Raw genomic sequence first — 27,242 nt, 5'->3', positions numbered from 1 at the left:
TAGGACTTGTCCAATTATGTAATAGGTAAGTAACTCTATCCTGGTGCCTATAAACAGATGCACCCCTAGTTTACCAGTGGCACTGGGTTGCTTCTTGTCAGATGTTTGAACATTTGAATTCTAAGTTTGTGCACACGAGCATAATCCACTTGCGCTATTATGGAGTAGGCCTTATTGGTTCAGATTCAGTTACTGGCTTGGTTTGTGAACATCAACTAATGACCTATTTTTTCGTTGTTTGTTCTGCCATTTTTTTTTTATAAGTGTTTGTTCTGCCATTTAGTAGTTATTTAATTGGATTAATTGTGGAGCTGTTTGTGCTGCATTTTTAAAACCGTTTGTAAGTGATATATGCATCAATGCATGCTTGCTGACCTTCATTATCTCTAGTGGAGGTATGTGTTCTGATTTTTTATTTAATCCTACAAGTTTTCCATGTATTCTTTGGGCCATTGCTGATTTTTTATTTTACTTTTTGTTGTTGCAATATGAGAATTGAAGAAAATTGAACTTAAGTTATTGAGTGGTTATTTATCCATGTGTTAATTGGACTGATAAAAAAATTATCCATGTGTTAATTGGACTTATCAATGGGCATACTTTGTCATAGGTTCTGCAAACGTTCCTTGCTTCACGAGTCCCTTGATGATTCCCTCATAGATAAAATTCCCGGCCGCCAGAATGATCGGAAAACACTTCTGGGTGAATTGAACTGGATTTTTACCGCTGTGACCGACACAATTGCATGGAATGTCCTTCCTCATGGTAAATTTTTAACTTCACTGATTTAATGCTTCATAGCATGGCCTTGAGCTGTTCATTTATGCTTCTCGTTAGTGGTACAATTACCCATTACTTAGTTTTGCGCTGCAGATCTTTTTCAGAGACTGTTCAGACAAGATTTGTTAGTTGCCAGTTTATTTCGAAATTTTTTACTTGCGGAGCGAATTATGCGTTCTGCTAATTGTTCCCCCATCTCTCACCCAATGTTGCCACCAACCCATCAGCATCATATGTGGTATGCAGGAGATGCATGTATATTTTTTCTCTTAGGTGTTTATAAAATTTAATTATTACTGTCTCTTTTCCACAATGCAGGGATGCATGGGACATGGCTGCTGAGATTTGCCTTGCTCAGCTTCCATCACTGATTGAGGACCCTAATGCAGAGTTCGTAGTATGTTCTTTTGGGTTTTATTGTACTTGTTGTTATTTCTTGCTCTGGGCTTGCATGATTTTAGAATTTAGCTTATCAAGGGAATTATGAAGAATGATGCTTTTGTTTACTCTTATTATGCTCTTTTTCGTTTTGTCCTCTGAGTAGCACATGTTTATATTGTTTCAGGCTAGTCCATTTTTCACTGAGCAGTTGACGGCTTTTGAGGTATGGCTTGACCATGGATCTGAACATAAGAAACAGCCAGAGCAGTTGCCCATTGTTCTTCAGGTGCAGCATATCACTTGCTCTTCAGTATTTGGGGGCCATCATTTGGCCATCCTTCCTGTATAATGGTGTATAAATTTTCTGGGATGCAGGGATGCGTGCAATTTTTTTTTTTTTTTAACTCAAATTGCCTGCTGAGTCCTATTTCTTGAGTTGTTAGTCCTATCAGTTATACAGTACGATTGTATTAAGAATTGTTTTAGAAAATTGGTTTCCAAGTGCTAATTCAAGAATTCACAAGGAAATGACTTGAGTTTGGTTAGTCTCGGTTTCAATTTCTTGAATGGAGATGATAACACAGTAAAGCCTTCTGGTATAGCCATAATGTTATGATTGATATAAATTGCTTTGACTGACAACTTTTAAGGTTCTGCCTGCTGGTGGAATGGATTTTTTGTTCTTCAATGGATCAGTCTCGATGTTCCCAATCGTCTTTGCTTATAATAACAAGTCCATAAACCATCTTGGTTTCAGGTTTTACGTAGCCAAAGTCATCGATTTCGGGCACTGGTTCTTCTTGGAAGATTCCTTGATATGGGACCCTGGGCAGTAGATCTGGTAGTTATTGGTAGCTTTAGTTTTGCTTCTCTCTTTCCTCTTTTAATGTAGCGATTGGCTCAATGAGTTTCTTCTCTATATTTGTAGGCTCTTTTCGTCGGAATCTTCCCATATGTCTTGAAGCTATTGCAAACAATAACACCAGAGGTTCGGCAAATTCTTGTATTCATATGGACAAAGATTCTTGCACTTGATAAGGTATACCAAATCTGCACGATAGTGTTTCCGCAAATTTCATGTTTTTTTTTTTGTAAGAAATTCAAGTTGCTATTTATTCAAATGGAATTAGTTATGGTGGAATTTTGACACTTTGGTTGCCTCCACCACAATTTAGCAAGGTGAAAATATTGGTTTATTCAATGTTGTCTCTTTGACGAATTTTCTCTAAGTAGTTTTTTTTACAGGAGCCTAGCAACTGTCTGTATGATATCCTATAATAAAGCCCTCTTCTTCTTCATCGTCATCTTCTTCCTCTTCTTCATGACCAGCCCACTACTCGCAGAGGTCGCATAGTCCCACAACCCCCCACGAACACGACCTAACCAAACCGAAATCTATACACCATAGAGTGCAATAAAAACCAAACCCTTGAAATTTGAGGGACTGGTAGACTCTGAGAGATACTTTGATACGCTTTCATGGCTGGCATTTCCTGGGACGCATGCTTTTCTAGGGAAAAATTCATGTTGATTCGTTTTGGAATAGGGCTCATGGTTACTCTAGGAGAGAGAGTATTCCCAATTTCGTGGCTCCTGTGCCAATTCAGTTATTAAATACCATACGTTATCATAACCAGAATATCCATTTGGTGAGATTTGGATGATTATGGGGTTCCCAAAACAAGTAGTGATAGAATCAAGTCTTTACATTGTTAAAGGATGGAAGATTCATGCTTAACTGAAAGGAGCTGGAAAGTGGTGAAAGAGATGAGGTTGGGGCTGTCCATGGTGCAATGGTTTGCCAAAATTATGGAGGATTGCCTGAAGGGCGAAAAGAAGGATTTTTACACCACAACAAGGGACGACAATAAGAGTTTCATTGCACAAAGATGTTCAAATTCCTGCGGTTGCTTTATGGCTCTAGTAGAATACGGGATGTAGCTTTATGTTCATACCAGAGAGTAGAGGATGGAGGGGGATGGCAGAGTCCTTGGGGGAGTTTGAAATTGAAAGTAGAAACTCGAGTCGTAACAGGGGAGAGGCATCACTGAGGCCGTTGGTAGAGGTGAGCCAACCACAACACTACTCATATAGGGAGGCTCCTATATAGACAACGATGCCAGTTCAGTCCCTTGAGTGGAACAGGGGTGGAGAAAATGGCATTAAGGCAGCTCAGAGAGGTGTCCTTGGCAAGGCCTGCCATATCATTGGTACATCAAGTGGTCAGTGGGAGGGTGGCGGGGGCTGGCTCGCCGTCAGGCTTGCAGAGGATGGCGTGCACAGTTCATTGCTGGATGTGCAAGCACAACTGCAGGAGAAGGTGGAGTCCTCGATATGGTACGTTGAAGCAAGTGGTCCTAGCATCCTTAGCAATCAAAACGGTGTTCTGAGGAGGTAGGGGCACTAGGGAGGTACAAGGGAAGTGTGTAGTGGGAGTTTGGAAACATATTAGAAGAGGGTGGGAAGTTTTTGCTTGTCACAATAGACTTGTGCTAGGAGATGGCTCTAGCATTTAATTCTGGTAAGACTTATGGTGTGGATATAATGCACTCAAGGATTCTTTCCCTTCAACTTTCAGGATTGCATGTGAGAAGGAAGCTTCAATGGCCAATCTCATGGGCATAGTTGGTGATCTAGTCTAATGGAATGTGAGCTTTACTAGAGCAGCCCAAGATTGGGAAATTGACAGCTTTGAGGATCTCTTTAGACTCTACTCCATGAAACCAAGCCCCCAAGGATCTGGTACCCTGTGGTGGGTACCTGCAAGAAAAGGTATATTCTCGGTTTGCTCTTTCTATTAGTCACTTACACAATCGCATAACAATCACTTCCATGGAGAAAGATCTAGAGAAACAAGGCACTCCCCAGAGCTTTCCCGGATGTCTTCAAATTGGCTGTTAATCAGCAGGCATCTATTTCAGAGATGATGACTTTTTCTAATGAAGAGGTTCATGGGAATGTCTGTTTCTTCAGATCTGTTCAGGACTGGGAAATGGAGGAGGTTACAGATTTTTTTAAGTTGCTGTATTTAGTGGTTATTAGAAGACATGAAAGGGATCAAATTTTCTGGAAAGGTACAGAGACCAATAAGTTTTCTGTTAGATCTTTTTATAAGTTGATGATTGGTCAGCAAAATATTTCTTTTCCTTGGAAGAATATTTGGAAGGCTCATGTTCTGTCAAAAGTTGGAAGGCTCATGTTCTGTCAAAAGTTGCTTTATTTGTTTGGACAGCGCCAATTGGAAACATTCAGACTATTGACAATTTGAGAAAGCATGGTATGATGGTTGTGGAGTGGTGTTTTATGTGTAAGAAAGCTGGAGAATCAGTGGATCATCTACTTTTTCACTGTGATGCAGCAAAAGGGTTATGGGAAGGGGTGATTAGAAGAATTGGACTGACCTGGGTTATGCCAAAATCAGTGACAGAACTACTTGCATGCTGGCCTAGCATTCATTCTTGCTCTCAAGTTGCAGCGGCGTGGAAGATGATTCCTTTGTGTATTTTGTGCATATGGTTGGAAATGAACGAGAGGTGTTTTAATAATAGGGAACATTCTGTAGATGATCTATGGAATTTTTTATTTTTATTTTTATTTTTTCCCTGTTTTCTTGGCTTTCAGCCATTGTTCTTAATGGTGGGGCAGTCCATGAGTTTTTGTTTTCACTGTTTTGGTACTTGAATATTATTAGGTGTTTCTTTTGTATACTTCCTATGTACTTGGGCTTTGCCTATTACATTCATTGAATAAAATTTTTACTTATTAAAAAAAAAAAAAAGGTTCTGTGGCTAAGATTTTGGCAATGGATAATTTACGGAAACGCAAGGTGATTATAGTGGACTGGTGTGTAAAAAAAGTAGGGAGGTTGTGGATCACCTTATACTATATTGTGAGGTGCTTGAACATTATGGGAAGATGTATTCAGATGATTAGAGCTATGCCTGCCACTGTCTTTGAGCTTCTAGCCAGTTGGACAAATCTAGGCGGTATTCCACAAATCACAGCTGTGTGGAAGATTGTTCCTATCTGTATTCTGTGGTGCGTATGGTAGGAGCGTAATGATCAGACGTTTGAAGACAAGGAGCGCTCATTGGAAGAGCTTAGATTACTTTTTGTTAGAACCTTATTTTTATGGGTCAAAGCTGTTGATTTCAGTGGCCTTGATTTTCTTGTTTCTATTTCTCCTTCCTAGATAGGTGTCACCTCTTGTATACCATCTTGTATACTTGGGTATGCCTATTCTTTTTAATACAATCGTTTACTTATTAAAAAAAAAAAAAATGATATCCTATAAGTTTTGGCACACAAGTCAGAAAGAAATTTCATGTGCCACTGATTCTTTATTCCTGCCCCCTTTATTTCTTTCTTTCTATTTTTTTTTTCCTGCCACTAGTGCTGAAACTGGTTTTTAACATGCATCCTTTATATATTAAATATTGATTAGTCTTTTATGTCTTGTGGGATGATAGTCATGTCAGGTTGATCTAGTAAAGGATGGGGGGCATAAGGTTTTTAACATGCATCCTTTATAAATTAAATATTGATTAGTCTTTTATGTCTTGTGGGATGATAGTCATGTCAGGTTGATCTAGTAAAGGATGGGGGTCATACATATTTCATTAGATTTCTTGATAGCATGGAAGCATATCCAGAGCAGCGTGCAATGGCTGCATTTGTTTTGGCTGTAATTGTGGACGGGCACAGAAGGGGCCAGGAAGCCTGTGTTGATGCCGGTTTAATTCATGTCTGCTTGAAGCACCTTCAGGGTTCAACCCCAAATGATTCACAAACTGACCCCTTATTTCTTCAGTGGCTTTGCCTCTGTATGGGAAAGCTGTGGGAGGATTTCACAGAGGCCCAAATAATGGGCTTGCGGGCTGATGCCCCTGCAATATTTGCTACCCTACTCTCTGAGCCCCAACCAGAGGTTTGCCATCATGCTTTGTCACTTGTTTTTTCTTTGATTTTATTCTTTCTACCCCCCCCCCCCCCCCCCCCCCCCCACCCCTCCTTTCTCTTTTTTAATAAATTCGTCTTAGAAATTGTAATGATTCAGTGTATAATCCTTTTTTTCCCAGGTCAGGGCTTGTGCTGTTTTTGCCCTTGGTACCCTGCTTGACATGGGGGCCCACTCTAGAGATGGTGTTGGAGGAGATGAAGAATGTGATGATGATGAAAAGATCAGGGCTGAGATTAGTATCACTAGAAGCCTTTTAAGTGTTGTTGCTGATGGAAGTCCACTGGTCAGGGCTGAGGTTGCCGTGGGTATGTGAATGGTCATCAATTTCCCATATTAACCTGGTTTCATTGTTTTCTGCATGTTTGTTTTCATCTAGTATATACTTGATATTTTTGGAGTAACACTAGCTAGGCATTCTTCATGTATACTTCCTGTGTACCTGGGCTTTGCTTGTTTCTATGAATATAATATCTTTGATTACCTATAAATTTGTTTTTTTTTTTTTTTTGGATGAAAGTTTTAGAGTTTACACACCTTATAATGATTATAAAGGGAATCCTTTTTGCACAATCAATTATGCTAGGCTGGATTCAGTGAAAAATTGATAAGCGGAGCTATTGTCTCTTTTTTGGCGGCATAAAATTTTAATACTGTTATACTGTGATGTTCAAGTTAGTCGAAAATTCATCGTGCTCAAAACTCTTGATTGATAATTTTGTAAACCATCAAAAGCCACGTTTGACAAGTAATATCTTGGAACTTTACCTTTCCTCTCTTCTTTAACTAGCACAAACATAGATTTGGCAATGCTTGTACACCACACACCTATTCTTTTACCCATTATTTATTTCAGTTTGGGGAATTCCTAGTTGCTTGTTTTATGCTGCTGCTTATTCATTGTAATTGTTATAGCTGTGGATTATAACCAATTAATAGCAACTTTGAAAGTAATCAAGTCTGGTCTTCCTCGTTCCTTGGCAGCGCTTGGGCGCTTTGCCTTTGGCCACAACAAGCATCTCAAGTCAATTGCTGCTGCATATTGGAAACCCCAGTCTAATTCTCTGCTGAATTCCATACCTTCTTTGGCTCATATAAAAAGTACAGGCAGTGGATATAGTAACCCAAACCAGTACATATCGCATGGAAACATTGTTTCATCCCAAGTTGGTTCCGTTTTAAGAGTTGGCAGTGACAATCCATCAGTGGTTCGAGATGGAAGGGTCTCCACCAGCAGCCCTCTAGCTAACTCTGGAATTATGCACGGTTCTCCTTTGTCTGATGATTCATCTCAACATTCTGATTCTGGAATATTGAATGATGGTGTCAGCAATGGGGTTGTTAACCATTCCAGGTCAAAACCTCTGGACAATGCAATGTATTCACAATGTGTATTGGCTATGTGTACATTAGCCAAGGATCCATCTCCACGCATAGCAAGTCTTGGTCGGCGGGTACTGTCCATTATTGGGATTGAACGAGTGGTGGCAAAACCTTTGAGGACCACCAGCGGCAATGCTCGGCCTGGTGAACTAGCAAAAGCATCTCCAAGTCCTAATCTTTCTGGACTAGCTCGTTCCTCTTCGTGGTTTGACATGAGTGGAGGTAATTTTTGGGTGTGAACAGTATGATGTTGTTTACTGATATTTGAAATGTTAGTTATTTTGATTGGAGTAATCCAATGTATTACTTTGATTGCAATCATGATTATGCCTTTAATTTTTGCTTTTAATCATAATGTACTTGTGTTGTCGTTGGCAGGTCATTTACCTTTAACCTTCCGAACTCCTCCGGTCAGCCCTCCTCGACCCAGTTATTTAACTGGAATGCGAAGAGTTTGCTCTTTAGAGTTCAGGCCTCATCTGATAAATTATCCTGACTCAGGATTAGCTGACCCTCTTCTTGGTTCTGGAGGATCATCTGGGGTTTCAGAACGCAGTTTACTTCCACAGTCAACAATCTATAATTGGAGTTGTGGCTACTTCTCCAAGCCACTTCTTACTGCTTCAGATGATATTGAAGTAATACTAGCTAGAAGAGAAGAGAGGGAGAAATTTGCATTGGAGCATATAGTTAAATGCCAGCACTCATGTGAGTTTTTTTTGTTGATTAGTCTTCTGTTCCTTATAATATGCTTCTGTGATAGGCTTAGAAAATGTGTTTTGGTTTTTGGTTGTGGAACCAATGTGGTTGTTTATTTCTTGGTCAGCTGTTAGCAGGCTTAATAATAACAATCAAATTGATATCTGGGATACAAAGTTTGAAACGGGCACCAGAGCAATATTGCTGCAGCCTTTCACTCCTGTTGTTATTGCTGCAGATGAGAATGAACGGATCAGGTATGCATCTTTTCATTTATTGTACTTTTATTTGTTTGTCGTCTTGCTGTATATAAATTTGGACATTGCCTGAAATTAGCCATGTGTGTTTTTTCATTGCAGGATATGGAATTATGAGGAAGAGACCCTGCTCAACTCTTTTGATAATCACGATTTTCCTGACAAAGGAATTGCTAAGCTCTGCCTTATAAATGAACTTGATGACAGCTTGCTTCTTGCTGCTTCATGTAATGTTATTTATTACTGTTTTAGTTAGTATCATGAGGGTTATGGAGTTGTTTGTTGGAATATCAGAAATTATGAGACAGTCTAACTTCCCGGTGTGTGCATATGCTCCAGGTGATGGAAATATTCGAATTTGGAAAGATTATGATCTGAAGAATAAACAAAAGCTTGTAACTGCATTTTCTTCAATTCAAAGTCATAAATCTGTTGTGCGCAGTTCAAGTGCTGTTGTCGATTGGCAACAGCAGTCTGGATATTTGGTAACTGCTTTGTTTTAGATGTAAATCCTGTACTTTAGGACCTTATTCTGAGGCCAAGCGTGGTTAAAATTTCCCAATGTTTTATCACTAGTATGCTTCTGGTGAGATGTCATCCATCATGCTTTGGGATCTGGATAAAGAGCAGCTTGTCAGTTCCACTCCTTCGACATCAGATTGCACCATCTCAGCATTGGTGAGTTTTTTTTTAGCTGTTCCACTTTTTTGTTAAGTTTTACTATGATGTAGCTGGGAACAAGAGCCATATGTTCCAATAATATCTCTGATTATATGTAACTTGTGCTCGATTTGCTGAGTAAGGTAACAAATTGTTGAATGTTACAAATGTGGGAAACATATAGAATTTCAGAATGAATGTTATAGTAAATCATACACTATAATTTTCATTGCATCAAGATCTTTCATAAAAGTTTATCTCGATATGCAAAAAGCCCTCCGTACACATGCAGAACTCTGGCGATTGTTAACAGTCTAACGTTGACGGTGTCTTAGTTTCTATGGTGGAATGAATGGCATTGTCTAGAGAAGTAGTAGTAGAGTCTAAAAGGATCGTGCTTGTGAAAGAGGGAGTCAATATATGCATCACTGAACAGGGATGGAAGGACAAGTATGAGGTGGTGGTTTGTTGCAACATAGCGCTGTGGTTTGTGAGAGTTCTGGAGGAAAGTTTGAGAGGGGGGAGAAAGGAGGTGTATTTGGTGGTAAGGGAAGGATATAGAAGCTTTGTAGCCCAACGATGTGCGAATAATCGAGGGGGATATCTGTCGATGGCAGAGTATGGACAGGGAGGAAGAAAACGTGTACTATGTTTTCCTGAAGGTGTAGGTGGCTGGGGATGGAGACACCTTAAGGAGATCACGGTGGAGATGACCCAGACCAGGCAGCAGGTGGGAAAAGACTTAGGGGCTCAGACGAACAGAAGGGCAAGGGTAGGAAATCCTTCCAACCGTTCATAAGGCTCTCACGGCGGCGAGACCAAGCCATGGCGTGATTAGGCCATGCGTAAACGACGCTGACGGGGTGGTGCTTCAAGCCCCTCAACTTGTACGGGGGTCAGGTCATGGCAGGCCTATGGTCGGGCAAGAGACGTGGGTGAGTAGGAGGCGACTGTTGGATTTGGTTGGGCCGCAAAGGGCTATGGTGTTTGGGCCCTAGCCCCAACCCGTCAGTCCAGATAGAGAGTTGGACAAGGTCCGGCCCAAGTCAGCCATTTTAGGCTCTTCAGGTGGATGCCTGGGAGCTGGGCTTGGGCCGTCTTAGCCCAGTCCACCTGTAAGCCATATGCTCGGCCCGCCCACGCACCCGGAGACTCTAAACACTGACCCGATACACAGCAGTGGAGTTTCGGTAACTCCCGAGATGGTGCCATGCTCCCCGGCGACAGACTGGGTATCGGCGAACCCACAGACGACGCCGATGGAGGTAGTGGGTAACTCCGGCAACGTGCTGGCAGCCATGGGTGCACAGTTCCCAGTGCCGAATGTGTTAACGCCAGTATCTTTGGATGGCTTTTTCGTGCAGTATGGAGGTTAGATGACGCCGATTTTGACAGGAGACAAGGAGGAGGGTGGTTTGGATCTCTCTGTCAAACCTTTTTGTGATCCTGAGGTGGAGGAAGAGGAGGGGGAGTGCTCGGTTGACCTTATGCATTTGGAAGAGATGGAACCGGTCTCATCTGACATAGGTGGATAGGTGTGTTTGACTGACATCTCATTGGAAAACAAATGCCATGAAAATCAATTGAGCAGAATGGAGGAACCCACTCCGTTGAATTTTTGCTTTCCATCTCAACCTAATGTTTCTGATTGGGTTTTTCATAAGGTAAAAGAAATTCAAAAATTTGTGGGGATTGAATGCGATGGATACGAGGAGAAGTTCTTAGCCCTGTTCACATCAATTGAAGCGGGGCACAAACAAAAAAATAAGGGAGAATCAAAGAAGCACCGGGAACTCAAATGACTAACTTGGTCGATGAATATGGAGGGTAGTGCTAGCAGGGGAAGAGTGAAAGGGAAGGGGTAGGCCTTTTCTCAATGAGACCAAAGATTGTGTCGTGGAACGTCCGTGGGATTAACGTTGTTGACAAGTGTCTGCGGCTTAGAAACATGATTTGGGAATGTAAGGCGGACATTGTATGTTTGCAAGAAACCAAGTTGAGATTTATTGATAGGGGAATTGTGCGAAGTCTATGGAGTGGGGTACACGTAGATTGGGCTTTCTTGGCCTCTAATGGGGCGTCGGGAGGGATTGTGGTGATGTGGGATAGACGTGTGGTGGAAAGGGTCGAGGATTTTATAGGTAATTACACGGTGGCATACTCATTTAAGAGCGTAGCCGATAACTTTTTGTGGGCTATTGCAGGTGTTTATGGTCCCAACCTAGACACGGATAGAAGGTTGTCATGGGATGAGCTTGCTGGGATTCATAACTATTGGGAACTCACTTGTTGTACACGGGGAGATTTTAATGTTGTGAGATTTTCTAGTGAAACCTCGGGAAATAGAAGAGTACGGCCAGCAATGGAGGAGTTCTCGGAGTGTATTTTTGACGTGAACTTGGTGGATTTGCCGCTAGCAGGGGGTTCGGCTACTTGGTCTAATAATCAAACATGGTCTCGACTAGACCGGTTCCTAATTTCACCGGAGTGGGAAAGCCATTTCCCGGAGGTCTGGCAAAAGCGCATGCCCCGCATTGGTTCGGATCATTGGCCTATTTTGCTCGATTGCGGAGGAGTTCATAAGGGTCATTGACCGTTTAAATTTGAGAATATGTGATTGAAATCAGAAGGGTTTGTGGATAGGATTAAATAGTGGTGGTCGTCTTATCAGTTCCAAGGTACTCCTAGCTTTATTTTTGCGGCAAAATTGAAAGCTCTCAAAAGAGATCTCAAATTATGGAATTTGAAGTCGTTCGACAATGTAGGGGAAAACAAGAAAATAAAGTTGTTAGAAATCCAAGAGATCGAGAGACTACAAGAGGTACAACAACTCACTCAGGTAGAGCAAGAGAGGAAGGTTGAGCTGGTTGCAAAAGTTGAGAGGTTGATCCTACTAGAAGAGATGTCCTGGCGTAAAAAATCCAGGGCTTTGTGGTTGAGGGAAGGGGATTGGAGCACGAGTTTCTTTCACAGAATTGCAAACTCGCACAGGAGAAATAATAATATTGAGATGCTGAAAGTGGATGGTGTGGAGTGTAGAGACGAGCAGGTAATTCACAATCGTGTTTTGGATTTCTATGAGAACTTACTAAAGGAACAGGTGGGATGGCGGCCTCCACTGAATGGGTTGGATTTTGATACCATCGGTTTGAGCGACGTGTCACGCTTGGAAAGGAATTTTGAGGAGAGAGAGGTTCATGAAGTTGTGAGGAAAATGGCTAGGGACAAGGCACCAGGACCGGATGGCTTCTCAATGGGATTCTTTTAAGACTGTTAGGAAGTTATTAAGGATGATCTAATGATGGTCTTCCAGGAGTTTTTCAGGGCTGGAAAGTTTGAAAAAAGTCTTAATACCACGTTCCTTGCTTTGATTCCTAAGAAGGTCGGGGCAACAGAGATCAAGGATTTTCGGCCTATTAGTCTAGTGAATGGGGTGTACAAGATAATCTCCAAGGTACTTGCAAACAAATTGAGCGAAGTGATGGGGAAGATTGTTACGCAACCTCAAAATGCTTTTGTTAAGGAAGACAAATATTGGACGTGGTGTTAATTGCAAATGAATGCCTTGATAGTCAACTGAAGGCTGGGAAAACAGGGATCATGTGCAAACTCGACATGAAAAAGGCATATGACCATGTCAACTGGGATTTCCTCCTCCATTTACTTAGGAGGTGTGGTTTTGGGGAGCGATGGAGGGCATGGATCCGTTAGTGCATATCTTCGGCAAAATTCTCCGTGTTGATAAATGGTGCTTCAATGGGCTTCTTCCAGAGCTCACGGGGATTGAGACAAAGGGACCCGTTGTCACCTTTGTTGTTCGTCATAGTCATGGAGGCTCTCAGCAGGATGCTCTCGGCACTGGTTGTGAATGGTTTTATAGAAGGTTTCCCGATCAGAACCCCAGATAGGGGTATTATTAATATTTCCCATTTATTGTTTGCAGATGATACTTTGATCATATGCGAAGCGAACCAAAGTCAGGTGCAAGTTCTAAAGGCCGTACTCTTTTGCTTTCAGGCTGTTTTTGGTTTGAAGGTAAATCTGGAAAAATCAGAATTGGTGCCAATTGGGATAGTTTCTAATATTCGTTAGTTGGCAAGAACTTTGGGCTGCAAGACAACCTCTTTCCCTATGACGTACTTGGGACTCCCACTGGGGAGTGCATTGAGGGCTCCCTTGCTATGGGATACAGTGATTGAGAAAATAGAGCAACGATTGGTAGGGTGGAAGAGAATGTACTTGTCAAAAGGTGGAATGATTACCTTGATAAAGAGTACACTATCTAACCTACGTACTTATTTTTTATCTTTGTTCTCAATTCCAGCAAGTGTGGCAGCCTTATTGAGAAGCTTCAACGAGATTTTTTGTAGGAGGGGTCTGGGGGATGAGTTCAAATTCCACTTGGTTAAGTGGAAGTAGGTGTGCCGTCCTATTTCGGGGGGGAGGTTTGGGAGTTAGAAATTTAAGGGTATTCAATCGAGCATTATTAGGCAAATGGTTATGGAGATTTTCCAGGGAACCGAACTCTCTATGGAAGTTGGTCATTGTGAAGAAATATGGTGGATTATGGGGGGAATGGTGCACTAGAGAAATTAGAGGCGCCCATGGAGTAGGGTTATGGAAACACATTAGAAGAGGTTGGGGGGGTGTTTAACCGTTTTGTTAAGCTTCAGGTGGGTGCAGGATCCAGGATAAAATTCTGGAGCGACATGTGGTGTGGAAACAAGACTTTAAAAGATGTTGATCCTTCTCTCTTCCAGTTGGCGAGCACAAAGGAAGCCTCTGTGGCGGATGTTATGGAAATATCGAGGGAACGGATTACTTAGAACATTAATTTCAGTAGGGCAGTACAGGACTGGGAGTTAAGTAGCATTGCAGATTTTTACAGCTTTATATACTCCATAAGACTAAATAGTCGGCAAGAAGATGTCATGTGGTGGACTCCAGCAAGAAAAGATATTTTTTCAGTCCGTTCTTTCTATAAGGCCCTCAATCCATAGTCCAATAATCAGTTCCCTTGGAGAAAGATTTGGAGTCACAAGGCACCGCCCAAAGCCTCGTTCTTTGTCTGGACCGCCTCCTTGGGTAAGATCCTCATCACTGACAATCTAAGTAAAAAAAGGATCGTTATCGCAGACTGGTGCTGCATGTGGAAAGGTGGGGGAGAGTCGGTAGATCATTTTCTATTGCATTGTGACTTAGCAAGGTTTCTATGGTGTGTGACTTAGCAAGGTTTCTATGGTGTGAGGTTTTCGCTTGTTTGGCGATGCCCTGGGTGATGCCAAAAACTGTGGAAGCAACGTTGGCTAGTTGGCCTAGCATAAGAGGCAGACAACAGATTAAAGTTATGTGGAAGATGATCCCTATTTGCATTATGTGGTGTTTGTGGTGGGAGCGAAATGATCGGACGTTTGAAGATCAGGAAAGATCGTTAGAGGAGCTTAAACTTTTATTTTTTAGAACTCTTTGTAGATAGGCCATTGCTGTTGATTTTAATGGCATGGCCCTTCAAGATTTTCTTGTATCTAATGTGCCTACCTAGGTGGGGCAATAGAGTTGTATTTCAGGTTTTGCCATTCTTTGATCAATAAAATTTTTTATTTATAAAAAAAAAAAAAAAGATCTTTCATAATAATTTAATGTTTGGAAAGCTACACTTTGGCCAGTTTAAGTTGGAAAATGGCATGTGCAAGTGGCACAACCTACTTTCTGTCTGTTTTAACACTACAATTTGATAGAGGGTGCAAATTGAAATGAAAGTTACAAATTGCTGTGATAAGTGCCAAAGTGGTATTTTAGAGGTATCATTGCAATGGGGTGGGGCTGTTTGGTATAATATTCCATTTTTATTTACGTTTCCATAGTTGTTTTAGCAATTGGGAATGCTTGAACTTTTTTACTGGGTTTTGTTTTATTTGTAATGTATGCCATGCCTAGGCTGCTTCTCAAGTTCACGGGGGTCAATTTGCAGCTGGTTTTGTGGATGGTTCTGTCAGACTCTATGATATTCGGAAACCAGAAATGTAAGATTTCACATGCGATATTCCTCTGGCATAATGTAAATCTTTACATGGTTGTGAGTTTTGACATTGTACCATAGGGAAATCATTCTATAGTCAAGCGTAAAACTCATTTGCAACATGGTGATTTTTCCTAGCAGCTTTTTGAGGAAAACTTCTTTACTTTATGTTGAGGAAACGTTCTTCAGTTAGTATTTTATGTGTTTGTGTGTGTGGTGTGAGATATGTGAAGAAAGGGAGGCACATAGGGATCCAAGCATGCCAATTTTTGTGTAAATCCATCTTCCATTAAGAAAGATTTTATTAATATGAAAAAAGGCACAGCCGAAGCACATAGGTAGTAGAATACAAGAGAATGCGCCTAATTAGGAACTAGAGGTAATGCACCTAATTCATGAAAACGGAGACCATTGAAAGCTATAGCAATAGCACACAAATTAATCGTATAGACTTCACTAACTTGAACAGCAACCTGAATTTTACCTCCTGTGGATGAAAGAAAGGGGGAGGTAAAAAAAAAAAAGATGAAACTTTTTTAGTTCTTTCATGGAGTGCTTAGATCCTCAAAGTTTCGGTGATTCCTCTCCCTCCAAATACACCACAATAGACAAATAGGTGCCATCTTCCACACAGGAGGAATACCGTTAACAGCTCTCCAACTAGCTAGGAGATCAACCACCTTTCTAGGCATAACCCATGCTAGTTTAACTCTACTGAAAAAGTCCGTAAGGCCCTGGCAATCTTGCAATGTAGGACTAAGAAATCCTCTGTTTCACTGCTGTTTTTGCACATACAGCACCAATCAACTACAATAATACTGTGTTTCCTTAGGTTATCCATGGTTAGGGTCTTTCCTAAGTAAGAAATCCATACAAAGAATGCCAGCTTTTGGGGGTGCCTTGCTCCTCCAAATACTCTTCCAAGGGAAGAGATTCTCTTCATGAGTCACAAGGACGTTAGAGAATGAGTGTATGGAGAATTTTTCTTTGCTAGGAGTACAAACAATCTTGTCCACCCTTACATGACCATCTCTGAAAGAGTACAACAAATTGAAGAATTCTATGAAAACATCGACCTTCCAAGCTTCCCTAATAAAATTGACATTCCCCTGCTGAAAGGCAAAAGAGATTTCCCTTGATTCAGCCACCAAGGCCTTCTGCTCACGTGCAATCCTAAAAATTGTGGGGTAAGCATCCTTCAGAGCCCTATCTCTACACCATATATCATGCCAAATACTGGTACTTGAACCATCCCCCACCCTCTTTGGATATTTTTCCATAATCCCACACCATGAACCCCTCGACGCTCATTAGAACCCCATCCCCCCTAGCACTCCCATACTTTTCATCTATCACAATCTTCTACAAAGCTTCCCCCTCATAATTATCGCACCACAAACATTTCCCTAATTGGGCCATTTTGAACACCCTCAAGTTATGAATCCCCAAACTGCCCCCTGGCTTCGTTTGGTTACACAAACCATCTAATCTCATCTTATCTTATCTTATCATTACAACTTTTTCCAAACCTCCACACAAAATACAATAAATAATGTTTTTTCAAATCCCAAAACAAAAATAATATTGAAAATAATATTTTAATAATATTTTATTCAACTTTCAACTTTCATCTCATTTCATCTTATCTGTGCAACCAAACGAGGCCTAAGTGCCTCCATGACAGTGACAAAAAGTAAAGGGGACAATGAGTTGCCTTGTCTTAACCTCCGGGTATTACTAAAGAATCCCACCACCAGATCATCGTTCACCAATATTGAGAAACAAACAGTTGACACACAATGCATGATCCATGACCTCTATCACTCCCCAAAACCACATCTCCCAAGCAAGTAATAAAGAAATCCCTTGACATGGCTGTGTGCCTTCTACATTTCAAGTTTGCATAGAATACCAGGTAGTCCCGACTTAATTTTGCTATATGGACATTCATTAGCACTTAGTACTGAATTTAGTATTTCTCTCCCTCTAACAAATGCATTTGGTGACCTAGAAATTGTTTTTTCCATGATTATGCTCATCCTGGCTGCAAGAACTTTAGCAATAATCTTATACACCCCATTCACAATGCTAATAGGGCTATAATCCTTTACATTTAAAGCACCAACTATTTTTGGGGATGAGTGCAATGAATGTAGCATTGATACTTTTCTCGAAGTTCCCAAAAGATAAATTCATGGAGAACCATCATAACATCTTCCTTAACCACCTCCCAGCAGGATTGAAAGAATGCCATAGTAAAACCATTTGGGCCCCCTGCTTTGTCTCTTGACATCTTTCTAATTACTCGGCGAACCTCTTCCTCTTCAAATGGTCTCTCCAACCAAGCAAGCACTTGATTGATCAATTGCCCCAAAGGATAGACCATCAAGTTTGGGCCTCCAAGCAAACTGTTCAGATAGCAAATATTCATAACACTGGATAATATGATCCTTGATCATGGAATAATCAGAAGAAACAAGTCCATCAATATTAAGCATCTTTATGACCTTGTTTCTCCTATGTAAATTGGCAACTTGGTGAAAGAACTTTGTTCACTTATTCCCTTCCTTTAACCATAACGCCCTTGACTTCTGCCTCAAAAAAAAAATTCCTCCATTAAAGTCACCCTCTTGAGATGATACAACCTGGTTTTTCCGAAGACACTTCACCTCAGAGAGTGCTCCATCCTCCTCTAAACCCTCCAAGCCTTGTAGATCCTGCAGCAGAGCCCGCTTCTGACATTCTACGTTAAGAAGACCTGTTCGTTCCAAGTCTTCAAATATTTCTTCAAAGCTTTCAATTTTTCTGCCAATATAAAACTCGGAGTACCCTGAAACTGATATGAAGTCCACCGTTGTCTAATCATACCCATTTACCTGCATGTTCTCAAATTTAAAGTATTTTCTGCCCTCTTAAACAGCTCTGCAATACAACATGATGGGAAAATGATCCAAGCATATACAAGATAGCCTTTTCTGGCATAAATCCGGAAAATGCGCCTCTCAATAGTGTCTGTTTTTTAGGCATTTTGTGATGTTTATTAGGTTCACTTCACTCTGATAAAATACGTGCTACTTGAAAATGTTCATTAATAGCAAGACGAGGTTTAATTTTTTTTTTTTTTTTTTTTTTTTTTTTTACGCTGCTGTCATAGCAGTGAAGTATGTCCTGCGTTTCCAATTATCTCAAGGTTTTTTAGCATTGCAGGTGTCGTTGTGTAGGACCATTAGGGGCCCACATGGATTATTTTCATACTTGATAGTTGCAAGAGTATTTGTTTGACCATTTTGTATTCCAATGTAATACCTAGGCACACTGACATGTTAAGACTTTTCATTGGCGGTTTAACCATTGTAAAATGAAATGGCTCAATATATTTAGTTAATAAAAAATCTCGTCCTAGATATTTTTTTTTTCCCTAAAAAGTTTACAAGAATGGTTGCGTTAATTGTTGCCCAGACTTTCTTTTTAGTGTTCTTATGTGTGATGGCCATGAACATGTGGCTTGCATTTAAAAACTCTGATCTATTTAATTTTTTCCTAAATGCATATTTATGATGTTAGGTCAATAAATTTGTTCACTGTTAGATTACTTGTGTTGATGGAAATGTCATTTATTGGGCGCATCTGAATGATCATGATGCTGTGTAATTAAAATATTGACCGTATGAACTCGGGTCAAGGAGTCACTTGAATGTCACTGTGACGTTGCTTGAGTTAAAGTTGACTATGAGTCGTGCTTTCTTTTTTCCAAAAGAAATTATTGGTTTTGCATGTAATCTGTTCCTAATTGTTTTCATGTTTGACATCTGCATGTGCAATGCCTTCGGTACCTTGACATGTCATGTCATCTAATTCTTAGGCTTGTCTGTGAAACACGGCCGCACTCCCAAAAGGGTGAAAGAGTTGTGGGAATTGGCTTCCAACCTGGGCTTGATCCTGCGAAGGTAAACGTAGCTCCATTAATGTTTCATGCTTTGTTTAGGCAATAGACTTGGCTTAGGGTTCTTCCTGTCTTCAATTGCATTCAATTTATACACCCTTGTTCCTCTTGATGGAATTGAAATATCCTTGTGGGAAGGTGAAGTGCCCCTAATCATCAAATCCTCTTGCAGATTGTTAGCGCATCTCAAGCTGGTGACATTCAATTCCTTGATATCAGAAATCATAGGGTTGCCTACCTCACAATTGATGCTCACAGAGGCTCCCTTACAGCTTTAGCTGTTCATAGACATGCCCCGGTTATTGCCAGTGGTTCAGCCAAACAGCTTATCAAAGTCTTTAGCCTTGAGGGTGAACAACTAGGCATTATTCGGTACCTGAAAACATTCATGGGCCAGAAGATAAGTTCCGTAAGCTGCCTTGCCTTCCATCCCTACCAAGTGTTGCTTGCTGCTGGTGCTGTAGATGGTTGTGTCACTGTCTATGCCGATGACAACTCTCAAGCAAGATGAAGGCAAGTTATTTCATGATGTCTGTTTGATATAGGCTTCTAATCGGAGGGGATTAGAGGGACATAAGTGCATGGGACTTCCATTGGAGTCACTGCTGCAGCTTTCACCGGTGCAGTTGGATCATCACGTGCCACACATTCTCGCTGCCCTAATTCTTCTTCACTGTCAATGTATCGTGGAATCGTGATTGGGTGCTTTCTACCAATGGTGTGCTATACATTCGTTAGCCCCCCCGGGTCACGGCTTTGAGAGGAACTACATATTTATTGGGGGCTTCGACAATAATCTGTTACATGAGTAAATGAGTGTAAATAGTTTATCCTCTTTATATATAGATACATGTATTTCTCCATTTTAGTGTGTCCATTGTTTCTTCTGCCTCGTTAAAATCTGTAAATGCAGCACACTTTCTTTGTCATGAATTCTGATAGTTCACCATAGTGCGGTGGGTTGTTGAGCTCCTGAAACACGGGGGCTTCAACTTTATGATGATGGTGGTGATGGTCACTTGGTTCTTTCATTAACGATTATCTAGATTAGTTGAGTTTGAGACTGTTTGTCCTAGAGCTTCGGGAATTTAATCATGTGGGAGCGGGCCGAAGACACAGGAAACCAAATGCATTGCATTTGCTGGAAGGAATTTTACGTATTTTGCTTGCACTCACAATCACAAGCAACACACTGATGTCGACCATCAATGGCAATCATAACAAACCAATGTGTGTATCAAAAGAAAATACATTACATTGTGAAGTCGAAGAAGACACTGAACCTGATACCCTGATACCCAACATATTCACATGGGTCTATCCTCTTCCGCAAGCTGTACCATTAGCCTTTCACTCTCTCCAGCCAACCATACTGTGTCCAGAACTTCCTGACAAGCTAGATGGTGTGCTGCCACTAGCTACATTGCCAAAAACATCAAGATCTTCAAACAATCTGTACGAGGGAACAAAGGACTTTGGTCCTGCTGCAGGGGCAGGGGTTGCAGCAGGGTTCCTAGGTCCAGCACTCCCCCGTGGATCTCCATACATATCATAACCATTGACACCTGCTGAAGGGAAAGAATTATAATGCTGCAAGGGTCGAGTCTCACGCATGGGCGTGTAAGATGCAGTTTTATTGGCTTGTGGAGTTGTAGACTCATGGTTCTGGTTGTTAGAACAAACCAGGGTTGGAGCCCAGGGTGGTGGAGGATAGTAAGGGGGATATTGGTAGTGAGTTTGCATTTGTGGTCGGGACTGGGATTTTAGTTGTGGCTGGGGTTGAACTTGTTGAAAGCTTTGAGGTTGTACGTGTTGAGAGCTCTGAGGTTGAGGCAGAACCTGTTGAAAGCTTTGAGGTTGATGTCGAACTTGTTGAAAGCCTTGAGGTTGTAATTGAGGTTGCAGTTGTGGTTGGGCCCATGGAACAACATAACTATTATTGGATACCTGCCCTTGGTTTCCAGCATACGTTTGGGGAGCACTGAGGTAACGTTGTGCACTGGGGAAAATAGGAACCTCGTTCATGTTTTGGTTAAAGGCTGGTGGAGTGTGAGGGGAGGCTGACATTGTCGATAAGGTGATACTCAAAAGGTCAATCATGTCCTGTTCTTTCGTACTCCTAACTGGTGCAGGTAGATCATGTAGTGCTAATGCAGTATGTGGTCCAGATGTTGAGGCTGCAAGGAGAGATGTTATTGAAGTGCTGGTATTCATTGACGATAGAGCCTCGTTGGTTCCAGTACTTTGAAAAGTCTTGGGCTGAGTTTTAGAATGCCTGCATTGATAGAACAAGATGACCGATTATAGCCTTCAAAAGTTAATAATATACACTGCCAGTGTGAGGCGACCAGTGTATGTAATAGTGACTTCCATCCAAGTGCCTTCCTATACCAGTTAAAGGTCATGATCATCGGAGTGGAACAAAGTTCCTACATAATCATTTACATTATCTGAGTGGAAACATTATTCCTGCTAATCATATGTATCCAAATCCAACGTTCATGAAATCTATAAGCATCAGCATTAAGAGTGCCATTCCCATGTAACAAAGGAAAAAACAGTGGAGTATATGGGGAGAAATAGAGCAACCACCTTCGAGCAAGCTGTGCAAATTCATCTTCCTCTTCCTCCTCCTCATCAATTGGGGCCCTTGTAATTGTGAGAACTGGTTGTACAGCATTAGGTCTTGGGCTAGAGCTTAATGCTACACTCGGTTTAGTGTTGGAGGCACATACTTCAGTGGATTTAGGGCTGGAATTTGCAGCTAAAGCTGGCAGGGGGGAACCAGAAGCTATAGCATCATGTTTTGCAAGTGAACTTTGTAGACTGTCATTTAATTCAAGACCTTGACCAAGGAGTTCCTCGTCCCTACACAACCAAAACGACAACGTGAGAATTCCAAGCAAGCTGGGGGATTCATGCCCATCAGATCAAAGTGACTTGTGCCTTCAATCAAATAACGAAGAGGTATGCAGAAAACAAGTTATGCCTTTTTTTTTTTCCCTCTCAAAATAATAGGTCTGGAGGGAACTAACCCAGTTGTAGTTAGCATCTGCATCAGCTTTTTCTGGTTGGAACGGCAGCGATTTACAAGATCAATGATAACTTCATCTCTTAAAGCCTATAAACACAAACAGAAACGTCATGTAATAATACTACTTGGATTTTCAACATAAATAACCCAGCCGATCAACAATAACTTCATCTCCTAAAGCCTATAAACACAAACAGAAATATCATGTAATAATCCATCTTAACCCAGCCATTTAACATACTGCACGGTCATTGGGGTTCACAGCTTGAAGCATGTCACTTAAAAGCTCCATAACATTCCGCATAGAATCCATGTCTGACAAACTAAGATAATAATGAAAAAGAATCAGAAAAAATTGTAAAACAAAGCCTAGAATGAGAACTAATAGAAGTGGGAAGCAGTGGCAACAAAGGACCAACAGGGTGTGCAGACCAAAGACAAACCCTCACCTTAAGCTTTCTATTTCCGTTGCCATGGTTTCATCAAGCCTCCTTGAAGAATTGCTAGGCATTCTTCCATATCTTGCTTGACTGAGTCTCAGGGTTGGATGATTTACAGGTAGTGTAAATATTGGAGCTGCATCTAAAGAGCGCTGGGGAAATTCTACTCCAGAATGCTGCCATTCATACAACTCAAAATTGTGAATTAAAAGCATGCAAACAGGTTTTTGATGTGAACGGGATAAACACAATAGAGAAGTCAAGGCTCATCAAGGAGCAAAGAAATTTAATGGCAGGGGGTGAAACTTTGGCATGGTTTAATGTGATCTATCATATTGTAAAATCCATTTTTTTATTGTAAAGTAAATCTGACAATTTGCAGTAAGCCATATCAGCTTGTAAATTTTCTTGTGAAAGATTTGTGTAGACGTACACTTCTCCTAAAACAACAAGTGCAACATGGTAGAGTCAATCTTTACCGTGTTTCCTTGGTTAGTAAAATACATATATTACTGATTATACTGCTTATAAAATAACGCAACCCAAAATGCCAAACAGGTAATGGATTATAAATAGGCAAAGGTTTTGGCAGCCTAATGTGCTCACCATTAAGGCCAAACAAGAACTCCTTGTTAGTTACCCATAAAAGCAGTATTACGGTAAGCTGTATAAGCCTAATATCATTGATGTAATGCCATGAAATGTGTCAAATCGATAGGTGGTAGATGTGTTCATATATTCTTCCTGTGTGTACTTGGGCATTGCTTATTTACATGATCAAATAAAATCACATTTTATCTATAAAAAAAAGGAAAGACAGAGAGTGGAAATATTAAACCAGGCTGGAAAGAACTATCAAGCATAACCAGTTGACTAGGGGTAGTTATGTGCTTACCCTTAGTTCCTCATATGCCATGTAGTACTGAGGATGCTTTCCTCCAGACCCCCCAAAAGCCTCTTGCCAAGAATCTATCAATACCAAGATTTTTTCTCTAACTTGCATATCTGCCTACAAAACCCACCAATATATGTATGGAAAAATCTAGTTGTAAGCACAACTGCGCACTAATATGTGCACCAATCTAACTGATTGGTCAAAAAGTAGATTTTATTGAAAACGGTACTAATTTAAATTTTGAATATGAAGGAATCAGTATTAGTACGCAGATTAGTACGCGACTTTGCTTGTACGTAGCAAAACTCTGTATGTATTTATCACCAAAGAAAAGAAAGAAAATCCATCTGCATCTTCAATGGTTTGGCAGAATCAATTAACAGAAACAACTATCAACGGGAGGATAAGAAAGAAATAAGGACAAGAACAAAAAACAAATTTCAATTGCCAAAAATGAAAAAGGAGAGACTAAATCATAACTGGAGCTCAATATATCCCCCATGCAAACACAATAAAAAGGAGAGACTAAACACATGAACATATTACATTGGACCACGATTAATACATCTTATCAACCCAAAATTCACATTTGAGTTCAGTTGAATTAAGTTTAGCTCAAGTTATAATAAGAACATGGAGAGAACCACTGTTCAACCCTACTTTTACATTCTAATTGGTATATTATAATTAGGCCATGTGTTTCTACATAGCAAGAGCACCTATTGAATTGAAGCACCAAATTAAAACTAAGATAAAGAAGCAGGGCTTCCAAACTACATATGTTTTCACTCAGGATAATCCTCAGGTTACATTTTCTCAAAAGGAGTAAGGAAAAAATATCTCAATAAAAAGATTCCTATCCAATAGAGTCTTGAGTTAAACCCTTAAACATGAAACTTGCTCATCATGACTTGCTGAACAAGTCATCCAACCCATATTAATAATCTGATCCTATCAGTTTCCACTATTATTACTCTTCAATGAGTGGAAACAAGCACCTTATCAACATGTTACCACTTATAGAGTATCCATAACAGGATATCTCTGTTTCTTCCAATTGTCTTCCTCCAAACCAGTTGCTGCAAGTCATTGATTGCTTGAACCATAAAGGCTATAAGAACTGTTAACACGCATGCGACAAAGTTTATAGGACAACGGGGCTGAACCACAGCATAAAACTGGGGAAAACATGACTTGGTCTCAATGAAGTTGAATGAACTCTGCCTATATACTGTGGATGGATGAGAAAGCCAGGAAATATAAACTAAAAGTACCTTTCAACCATGCAAATCAGATAAACTACACATTTCAAATACGTACAAGACATACCTTCTTCTTGACAATTTTGATCATCTCCTCCAATATTTTCTTCTCAGCAACTTGAAAATGGACATTGTCACCACAGTTCTTCACCATTGTTTCCAAGAGCTACAAAATCAGATTTCACCCACAATTAATCCATCAATAAACTTGCTGCATAGAAGAAGTCAAAAGTCTCAAACTAAGCAAATCAACATATCAAACAAAAAGTAGATTAGTAGAAATTTCAGGTTATGACTATGACTCCCAAAAAGTATGTCTGGATCAATTGCAGTAAAAGAAAAAAATTCCAACAGAGGTACCGTCAAAGACAGTAGTTGAACTTTTGGGTTCTTATGTTGCAACCTTTTCTTCACAGCTTTCATGACATCTTTCGCTTGCCTGAGCAAATTGAACATATACTCATCACTAAACCTGCAAAATTTTCTTTTCACCTTTCCATACGAAAACATAATAAATGTTCCCAGAAGTTTTTTCCTTTTTAACGTAATAGGAACTTATACCAAAATTCAACAAAACCTCCACATAGTCTATATGACTAAGCTTGCTTCAAAGGAAAATTATAATGAATATATTTTTCCAACAAAGAAAAAAGTATTTTCCTTTCTAGTCCGATTTATCTCGTTCCAAATTTTGGGGTGAAGCTCTGGGGGAACATTATCCTGTCCCTTCAACTAACAGCTGGTAAAAGTATAAATAAATAAATAAATAATTTGCTTATACCAAAAACGACACTTCTAACTACCAGAAAGTTGCCCCAGAAATCATTTCCCCCCTTCCGCGTTCACTAGCTCTAGCTCTGATAATTTGAAGTAAGGGAAACCCAAAATACAAAAAGTTAGCACAAATAATAGTTTTCGCAGGCATACAATTTCTATGAAAATACATCTTTTTTATTTTTATTTTTTATTGATACCGTGTGTCCAGCAACAGTATCCCGACTAATTGGGGTGCATAAGGCGTTGGCAAATTTCTACGAAAATACTTAATATACGAAAATACTTAAAAAGGAAAATTTCTTAAAAATAATTAAAAGGAAAATTTCTTATTTTACGTTTTTAATTAGGAAATAGTAATCCAAACAACAACGAAAAAAACAAGAAACAATTATCACCCAACATATCTATTTTTTTTTGAAACTATCATCCAACATGTTAACAAAATGGAAGTCGAAATAAGATACATAAAAATAAGAATATACGAAAATTTGCGGGTAAAAACGCAAAGATACATCCAAAACAACTCAACTTTCTATCAAACAGAAACCCTAGACTGAAACAACGTCAAAGTCAACCCCAGGGAACCAAAAAAAAAAAAAAAAGAAACAAAGAACTTCGAAGAAAAAAAAAAAAGAGATTTGTTTCTGATATTACCAATGGTGGGAATTGACGGAGTCGCATATGTCGATGTTCATAGTCCAATCAGGACCCATCAGAAGATCGCTCGTCGCCTTGTCCACTGCCACCGTCGCCGAAGACGAAGATAAAGACAAAGACAAAGCCATTTCTATCTCTCTCTCTCTCCGTCCCTCTATGCAGAAAGCTTTTGCTATAACAAACAACAGAAGCCCCCTGCTGTTTGTTTACCGAGAAAATTCAGACGGAAAAACTCCAGCGACGACGCCTATCTACCTTGTAAGCACACCCTCATGGTCAAGAGATCAAGAAACCCAAAGAAAAACAATTGGTTAATTTTGTTTGCTTTATTTTCTCGCTCTCACCGCTAAAAATTGATCAAAATTTGTTCATTCTGTCTTTTTTTCTTCCTGAATTTACGTTTTTTTTTTTTTTTACCTTTTCTTTTCCAGTCTCTCTTTCCCTTCCTCGTTCTATCACAACCTTCCCAGTTTTAGCATGTCTCTCTGTAAGTCTCCCTCCCACTCGCTTTCCCAGAATTTAGCCGACACCGCACCACGTGGGGTTGCTATGTGGATACCTTTGCAGCATAGTAACATAGTTCATCTGACAAGCGAGTGTTCTTGCTTTGGTTAAGCATGAGAGTGGGGAAACTTTTTTCGCTTCTTCTCTTTCGGCTTTTCAATAATTTAATATATTATACTATTTTTAATTTTTCATTATAAATAGAATTATAAAAAGTTAAAATGATAATTTTAACTATTATTATTATTTTTTTAAAGTTTGGATAGTAAGATAAAAATTTTTTATTCTAGATTAAAATTTAAAATATTATTTTTATTTTAAAATTTAAAAAAATTAAATTATTTATAACATTTTATATAAGAATTTAAAAAAATTATAATATGAAATGAGAATTTTATATTTCATCCTACTTGCTAAACTTACCCTTAAAGAATTCGATTAAAATTAGAAAGTGATGTCATGGAAATAATTGTATATATTAGCGTGATTGAATTTATTTTCTAATAAAAAATAATTTTATATTTTATAAATTAATATTTTTAAGTATGATATATTAATTTTATTTTATTTTACAATTTAACTAAAAATCAACTT

At 39.8% G+C, this 27,242-nt stretch overlaps 2 protein-coding genes across 7 annotated transcripts in view; one reads left to right on the top strand and one right to left on the bottom strand.

Moving 5' to 3' along the window:
- Positions 1-20,110, top strand: part of LOC122279818 (regulatory-associated protein of TOR 1-like) — a 33,352-nt gene extending 13,242 nt beyond the window's left edge. Inside the window, exons 7-23 of one of the 3 annotated variants that reach the window (XM_043090666.1) lie at positions 611-765; positions 874-1,018; positions 1,099-1,177; positions 1,346-1,447; positions 1,919-2,002; positions 2,090-2,200; positions 5,735-6,088; positions 6,240-6,426; positions 7,103-7,723; positions 7,880-8,209; positions 8,328-8,457; positions 8,560-8,684; positions 8,797-8,942; positions 9,034-9,135; positions 15,055-15,140; positions 18,999-19,083; positions 19,252-20,110. In XM_043090666.1, the coding sequence (XP_042946600.1) occupies positions 611-765; positions 874-1,018; positions 1,099-1,177; positions 1,346-1,447; positions 1,919-2,002; positions 2,090-2,200; positions 5,735-6,088; positions 6,240-6,426; positions 7,103-7,723; positions 7,880-8,209; positions 8,328-8,457; positions 8,560-8,684; positions 8,797-8,942; positions 9,034-9,135; positions 15,055-15,140; positions 18,999-19,083; positions 19,252-19,590 (3,181 nt within the window). In that variant the 3' untranslated portion in view covers positions 19,591-20,110. The remainder of the gene's footprint in view (positions 1-610; positions 766-873; positions 1,019-1,098; positions 1,178-1,345; positions 1,448-1,918; positions 2,003-2,089; positions 2,201-5,734; positions 6,089-6,239; positions 6,427-7,102; positions 7,724-7,879; positions 8,210-8,327; positions 8,458-8,559; positions 8,685-8,796; positions 8,943-9,033; positions 9,136-15,054; positions 15,141-18,998; positions 19,084-19,251) is intronic. The other 2 variants (XM_043090667.1, XR_006229676.1) reach the window with 2 other exon arrangements.
- Positions 20,111-20,191: 81 nt separating this feature from the next.
- Positions 20,192-26,609, bottom strand: LOC122279819 (TOM1-like protein 6). Of its 4 annotated transcripts, none has more exons than XM_043090668.1 (9): positions 26,142-26,609; positions 25,071-25,182; positions 24,778-24,876; positions 23,449-23,562; positions 22,563-22,729; positions 22,355-22,436; positions 22,115-22,200; positions 21,672-21,947; positions 20,192-21,354 (listed from the first exon to the last, which is right to left on the bottom strand). In XM_043090668.1, exons 1-9 carry the CDS (start codon positions 26,270-26,272, stop codon positions 20,430-20,432), a joined length of 1,992 nt encoding a protein of 663 aa, XP_042946602.1. In that variant the 5' UTR covers positions 26,273-26,609; the 3' UTR covers positions 20,192-20,429. The 4 variants fall into 4 exon arrangements, with proteins under 4 accessions (XP_042946602.1, XP_042946603.1, XP_042946604.1 ...); XM_043090669.1 differs by having other exon boundaries at positions 25,071-25,149; positions 26,142-26,608; XM_043090670.1 differs by having other exon boundaries at positions 25,114-25,149; positions 26,142-26,608.
- Positions 26,610-27,242: the final 633 nt, after the last annotated feature.

Source organism: Carya illinoinensis, chromosome 10, assembly GCF_018687715.1.
Source record: "Carya illinoinensis cultivar Pawnee chromosome 10, C.illinoinensisPawnee_v1, whole genome shotgun sequence".
NCBI lineage: Eukaryota > Viridiplantae > Streptophyta > Magnoliopsida > Fagales > Juglandaceae > Carya > Carya illinoinensis.
Note: the sequence above shows the minus strand (reverse complement) of the source record. Positions and strands in the feature narration are given on the sequence as shown.

What these genes read in the sequence shown, in the direction of transcription:
- LOC122279819 (XM_043090668.1), bottom strand. Translation starts at nt 26,272, where the DNA reads ATGGCTTTGTCTTTGTCTTTATCTTCGTCTTCGGCGACGGTGGCAGTG. An exon ending in ACGGAAATAGAAAGCTTAAG is followed by an intron (nt 22,437 to 22,562) that starts GTGAGGGTTTGT and finishes TTATTATCTTAG; the next exon opens with TTTGTCAGACATGGATTCTA. An exon ending in TGAACCCCAATGACCGTGCA is followed by an intron (nt 22,201 to 22,354) that starts GTATGTTAAATG and finishes TTGTGTTTATAG; the next exon opens with GCTTTAAGAGATGAAGTTAT.